The following is a 7,241-nucleotide window of genomic DNA, read 5'->3' as shown; positions in this document are numbered from 1 at the left end:
TGCTTCTAACTTGATAATTTGACGGCGGTAGTTTTTTTTTTTTTTTTTTTTGGTAAAGGACACTGATTCAGTGTGTTACACTGACAATATAGTCACAATTGTAGATTTCCATACTTCGGTCATGTGTGTTAGTGTTTAACAGCTTCAAGCTGTTTTAATGCATAATGCATTTTTGAAAAATGAATGAGAGAAATCCTAATTCTGAATATTTTTAATTTAGTAAAGTAGTGATTAATATATCTAAGATAAAAAATATATACACAACCGTTCAAAAGTAAGTTTTTTTTATTATTTTTTTTATTTGAAAGATGTCGCCAAGACTGCATTTATTTGATCAAATATCCACTAAAAACTGTAATATTTTGAAATATTATTACAATTTAAAATAACTGTTTATTATTTTAATATAATCATACTATTATTCCGATTTAGTGCTCAAGAACTATTTCTTATTTTTATCAATGATAGAAAAAATTGTGCTGCTTAATATTTTTGTGGAAACTAGGATGAATTGATGATTTCAAAAGAACAGAATTTATATGAAATAGATAAAAAAGTATATTTTAAAATGAATAATAAATCGATTTTTTTTGGAAATATCTGTTGTAATTTCTTTACTGTCACTTTTGATTAATTTAATGCATCCTTGGAGATTTTATTTTTTGATCAGTTTTGTATGTAATATCTAATTAAAATTGATTTTTTTTTACCCAATTTTGTGTATTTTATGTATATTCTTTTGGGTAACATTAGGTGCTAAACCTAACGCCCTTAAATTCTTAGAGTATAGTCGAGTATCTTTGAGATGAACAAGCTAAATTTATGTTACCAGTTTTGCTGTATTTATATATGGTATTTAACTGCAATTTTAACAAACCATTTTGGACATTTTTGCCTTTCTTTATTTAAGTAATAAAGAGACTTCCAGTTGGTCTCATAATGATTAATTTCACTTATGAGTCTGCAGTCTAAGTAGCAGCTCACTAGTTTTTGGAACAGAGCTGCGAACACACATTAACACTTTTTTCAGGTTTGAAGAATGAGGTGGCAAATGAAGTCAGAAGAGTTGACAGGATATTGTGAGTCAGTCCATTTCCAGAGTTTCATAACTTTGTCAGACTCCCGTCCCGTGGGAGATTGACTTTCTCCAAAAACTATCAAGGCAAACTGAGACAGTTTGATAAAGTCTTTGAACAATAATGTGATGTTCTCAATCCTGAATATGATAGCTGTCACAAATACAATAAAAATATCTTTTAGGCCTTCAGATGATGTAAATTAACATCATCTGGCCATATCACAGCAGATGGCCAGTCGGCCCGACAGGAAGGACACATGGTATCTCTCGGGAAAGAACTTTACGGCTGTGCAACAGTGTGTAAAATTGATATTTTGACAACTTACTCTCTGCAGATTTGAGGCAGTCCAGAGGCTCTGCCCTTGACCTGTGAGATGACGTTTTGTTGCGTTCAAAAAGACTACATGGTTTTTGACAGAAGCCCTGAAGGCAGATGACTGAGGACTCAACCGGCTCCTGAATCGCACATGCAAAATGTAGGACAGAGAAATGTCAGCGTGCAACAATACTCACAACTCATTTTATTTTTGTAGTCTGACACACTTCTAAGTAAAACAGGTTGTTTTTTGTTTGTTTGTTTTTTGAGAAAAATTGGGATGCACTTATTAAATTAAAGTACCGTTTAAAAGTTTGAGGTTAGTATGATTTTTTTTTCTTCAAGAAATGAATCCATTTATTCAACAAGGATGCATTAAATTGATCAAAAGTGACACTAAAGACTTCTACATTGTTGCAAGAAAATTCCATTTCAAATAAATGCTGTTCTTATGAGCTTTCTATTGATCGAAGAAGCCTGATTTTTTTTATATAACTGTTTATATAACATTAATAATAAATATTTCTTGAGCACCAAATCAGCATGTTAGAATCATTTTTGAAGGTTCATGTGACTGAACACTGGAGCAATGATGCTGAAAATTCAATTTTGTTATCCCAGAAATAAATTACATTTTAAAATATATTAAAATAGAAAATGTATTTTAAATTGTAATAATATTTCACATATTTACTGATTGTACTGTGTTTTATCAAATAAATGCAGCAAAATTTGTAAAACATTTTTGTAAAAAATGTTTTTGACTGACTCCAAAGTTAGTGCATATGTTATGACTGATATTAACGTTCTATCTTGTTTTTTTCCAAATAGATTAAACATAAAACACAAAATAATTCAAATCAGTCATTTTAAATGCTAAATGTAGGCATTACAATATTGTAATGTACACTATAAAAATTAGATTAGATTGAATTAACATTGTTATTAAATTCTTAGTGGTTTAAAAATTAAATGAGAGTTAAAAGTGAGCATTAGATGATGACAAAGGACTTCACAGCTTGAAAATACTGTAATGAAAATAGGTTTTGAAAACCTCCAAAATGCCTTACCAGATACACATTTATTAGAGGTGCATAACTGTATTTTGTATGAAATTTGAGTCTGCATTCATTTGTCTGATCTGTCTGGCTTTATCCTCCAAAAACACAGTTATTCATATTGAAATTTGAGGACATCAAAAACCTGCTCACCAGAACTCCTCTTGGAGAAAGAATAAAATCAGGTCACAATGTGACAATGACCTTTGAGTCCAAAAGAGAGACTCTGAAAGAGCGAGACAGCGCTATAGCATCTCAGACTCGCACAAGGTAACAATTACTGTCTTTGTGGGGCGTTTCCTCAGGAGTGATGGCTGATTATCTATGACCTTCAGCGCTGACACTCAGGCACACTCCAGAATGAGTCGGCAGGACTGTCCCACATTTGTCCACATTTTCTCATTCACTTGCTATGACGTGACTTACAAAGTCACAACACAGATCTCTCTCTGGATGGATAGGCTTGTTTTAGCCACTCTGTCTTACCTGACTGCTCTAAGTGAGTGTTGGATAGCTGTCCACAGGCCCATGAACCTCCCTGAGATGCACACTCATACACACACAGTGACATGCCTATATCCATTAAAGGATGAATGTCTTGCTAAAGGACTCTGTTCACTTCAAAATAAATGTTTTCAAGGGTGCTTCCGCAGAAAATGCCATAAAAGAGCCATTTTTGGTTTCCTAAAGAACCTTTCAGTGAACAGTTCATAAAAGAACCTTTCCACCTTTTGTGTAATGGAAATGTTCAATGGATGATAACGGTCATGGAACCATCAAAACCAATAAAGAACCTTAATTTTTAAGCGTCTATTAGTTCAGTTACAGTAAGGGTAAGTTTTGCATCCATTCTCCTTGCGTTTTTTTTTTTTTTCAAAATGATATGTCTGAATACTTCAGGAGGCCTTGTATATTAACAAAGCAGTTTTAATTCTACATATGACATTATGAATGTTTAAAAAAAAAATGTAGATTGTAAGTTAGTCAGAGCACATATTTTCACCTAGTCACAAATAGATGCTCGCAAACAAGTGACATTCGCCTGAGGATGTAACCATAACAACAGTAGGCTGTTAAAGTGCTTTCTGTTTATGCTCTTTTTGCCCTATATGGCAATTGGTGTTCAATTCCGTTCATGATTGTGGGATTCCTGAGTGTCTGGATGTTGACATAGTTTGGTTTGGGAGGAAGAAGGTTTTAAGTTTTGGCTTGACTAACCTGATGCATTCACAATGACATCTTATCTGCATCTCAAATCGTGAGGTTTGTGTAGTCGGATTGCTATGCATTTTGGAGGATATTTACATGTGTTATTTTAATGACTAGTTAACCAGTAAAAAAAGGAGTACAGAAAACAGTTGTGTGAGAGGAACATCAAATGATTGCAAATCAAAATCATTATTTTAATATGATTAGTTTTTTTCTCTGTGATTTCAGATGTACATCACATTTACAGTGAAAGCCAAAGGAACTCGTCTGGCTAAACCAGTCATGTCTTTGGGTCTGATGTGCCTGGCTTTCCTTACGGGTATTAACAGGGTGGCAGAGTATCGTAATCACTGGTCTGACGTCATCGCTGGCTTTATCATCGGTGTGGCCATCGCCACCTTTCTAGTAAGTTTTTCATTAGATTCATGTTGTATATATATTTAAGGCTATATTTAAGGCTTCTTTCAAACATAAAATGTAACCATTTAGCCAAAAATGATAGTTCTATCATCATTTAAACACTCTCATGTCATTTCAGGCATATTAATTTATTTCATCTGTGCGACACAAAAATTAGATGTTTTGCAGAATGTCCTGACCAATCTTTTCCATACAGCGTGAGTGAATGGGGACGAGGAGTGAGGAGATCTAAAGCTCAAAAAGCACCATAAATGCATCATAAAAGTGGTTTATTTGGTGTGTGCACTATTTTAGGATTTCATGGAAAACCTGGAAATATCAAGGAATTTTAATATAATTTCCAGGCCTGGAAAAGTCAAGAAAATTAATAAAATCTTAAAGTAACTGACATTAATTTTTATTAATTTAATTATTTATTATATTTTCAGTTTTCATTTTAATTTTAGTTTAAATTTCAGTAATTTTATGTCCTTTTTCTCTGTTTATTTAGCTGTAATTTATGTTTTGTTTTAGTTTGTAATTTTACTATTTCAACCGACACTTATTTATTTCAGTTAGTTGCCAAGGCAACATTTCTAATGTTTTTCTTAAAATTTATATTTAATTTTTGTAATTGTTTGAGTTAACAATAGCAGCACTGGTATATAGCTAATATATCATAAAATATTTAAAATATTTAATCTGCTAGAAATAGCTTTTTATGGATAGTCTCTTTTTTTTTATTCAGTAATTATAGAAAAGCCATAGAAACTCATTGGTATAAATCTAAGAATCCTTCATATGTAAGTCTTGTAAAGTTGTACAGTAGTTTTGTAACAAGCATGAGGGTGATTAAATGACACAATTTTCATTTTTTGTAAACTAACAGTAGTAACAAAAATGGAGTTGAATGGCGGAAGTCCAGAGCAAATTACATATAGCTCATCTAGCAAGGATAACAGGATAGAGAAAGGATCATGTTGGCTGGTGGGAAGCTAAGTAGAAGAAGCGCTCACATACTGACATTCTAGAGGACCAGCTAATCTTATACCAGCATCCATTCCTTTAAAGCCAATTGTGTTGCGTTGAAGAGCTGCCAAATGCAGGAAGATGGATTTCACCCTCATTCCACCACCCACATCTGGAAACATCATGATACAGGCTTCCTCTGAGGGCACAGGAGCTGAGAGCAGAAGCTAATGCATTTGTGGAGACCACAGCTGTGTCTGAGTGTTAGAGCTTTACAATCTAGCACAAGAGTGCTTTGCTGAACTGCAGGTATACATTTTGGACTTTCTGGACTTTGGCCTGTAGATTCAACCCAAAAAGTGCCCCATTTTAGGATTAAAATATAGCCATGTAAGAAAATGCATGATATTCAACCTCGCATGCGGTAAATTCAGCATGTGATGTTCCAAATCCCAAGCTCTCTCCACCATCCTGAGCATGCAGAAACCTCTGGGAAGACCAATTCTTGGCACGTGCCATAAAATAACATTTTTTTTTCATTCTATCTGCTAATTAGTTCGGCTTGCCACAGTGGAATGACTGAAGTTGCAGACTAAAGTAAGAAAAAACTGATGCCCAGACGTCTTTTCAATTTGTTGAAAGGTTTTATAGCATTTGATTATGAGCCTTTCTTGCTAAAACATTCCTTGTTGGATGTTAGAAAATTATTGAACTTATCAAAATACCATTCAAAAGTCTGGGGTCAGTAAGTATGTAATACTTTTTTAGCAAGAATGCATAAAATGAATCAAAAGTGACCATAAAGACATTTATAGTGTTGCAATAAATTCTATTTTTTATTATATTCATTGAGATTTGTAAAAATTAAAGATTCTTAAAAAAAAAAAATTCTGTCATCATTCACTCACAAAAATTACAAATATTAAGCTGTTTTCAACAAATAATAATAAGAGATGTTTCTTGAGCAGCAAATCAGCATGTTGGAATGATTTCTAAGTGGAGTAATGATGCTGAAAATTCAGGAATAAATTACATTATATTAAAATAGAAAAATATTACAAAACAATATAAACATTTTTATAAATAAAATTATATTTTAAAATATATTACAAATTAAAAAATATATATATTTAACAATTTAACTGTACTATATTTTTATCAAATCAATGCATCCTTGGTGAGCATACGAGACCTAAAAGACAAACTTTTGAACCATTAGTGAACACAAATTTGATGCTTAGAACGAGTTCCTTCTCAGATGTTGTGAGATGTTTTCTAGTCTTGCAGTACTTAGGGCCAGGGATTTGAATAAGCTTTGAGCAATCGTAATAGTGATGTTTGCCTTAGCAAGCACTGCTAATGAGAGAGTCCACTGCCTGTGATTAATGTTTAAGCATTCAAATGTGTTTTTTCTTTTATGACAGCCTCTAGCCCAGTGTACAGATAAGGCATGATTTTAGGATGAAATATAATGGTCCCAGAAGAATAGATAAAAACATTGATATAGGCCACATCGGGGCTCCGGAGCCATGAAGACTGTTTCTTGTTCATCATATCATAAAGCCACAAAGAAGCTTTTTAGAGAGCTGAGATATCCTAGTGGCAAAGTTTTGGTGTCATTTCAGTTGAAGATTTTGTGACAAAAGACTCTTTGTCAAGAGATTTCCCCCTTGTGATTTCATTAATGATCAGAGAGTGAATTAAATGGTTTAAAAACATTGCATAACTCCTGTCTAACTACATTCCAGTCGCTGTCAAGATAAAGAAAAGTATTCCTGAGTGGTCTCACAGAGATTTCTCTAGTAATGAACTGTCAGACTGAGCTCTTTTATGATGATTTGATTGACTTCAGCTATTAATTTGTCTGAGAGTAGGTCGTGTTGGTGCTGAACAAACAGTGTGGCAGTGCAGTTCTTGTATTGGGGGAATATTGGAGAAAGAGTTGAAAAGAGTTGAAAAGCTCCAAGATTGCTTTCTGATGTCAACCTCCAACTTTGACTAAACTTACTTTATCACAGTATTAGTGGTACTTTCTAAGGCTACTGATTATTGCTTTGTCAAAACATCTAACCCTAAAGAGATCTCACTCAAAAATAAATTGAAAAGATCTGTCTTTCTTTATTTCTTATCATTCTGTTGTTCTGTCGTTTTATCTATCTCTTTCTTACATTTTCTTTCTTTTTGTTGCTCTCTATTTATCTATCTATCTATC

At 33.1% G+C, this 7,241-nt stretch overlaps 1 protein-coding gene across 1 annotated transcript in view; it reads left to right on the top strand.

The window, feature by feature from the left end:
• Positions 1–7,241, top strand: part of LOC107548892 (phospholipid phosphatase-related protein type 5-like) — a 54,298-nt gene that overhangs the window by 40,032 nt on the left and 7,025 nt on the right. Inside the window, exon 5 of the mRNA XM_016229747.1 lies at positions 3,890–4,066. Coding sequence (XP_016085233.1) covers positions 3,890–4,066 — 177 coding nt within the window. The remainder of the gene's footprint in view (positions 1–3,889; positions 4,067–7,241) is intronic.

The sequence above is a fragment of the Sinocyclocheilus grahami genome, unplaced genomic scaffold, assembly GCF_001515645.1.
Source record: "Sinocyclocheilus grahami isolate Dianchi unplaced genomic scaffold, SAMN03320097.WGS_v1.1 scaffold357.1, whole genome shotgun sequence".
Taxonomy (NCBI): Eukaryota; Metazoa; Chordata; class Actinopteri; order Cypriniformes; family Cyprinidae; genus Sinocyclocheilus; species Sinocyclocheilus grahami.
The sequence above is the reverse complement of the archived record's forward strand: the minus strand, read 5'-3'. Positions and strand labels throughout refer to the sequence as shown.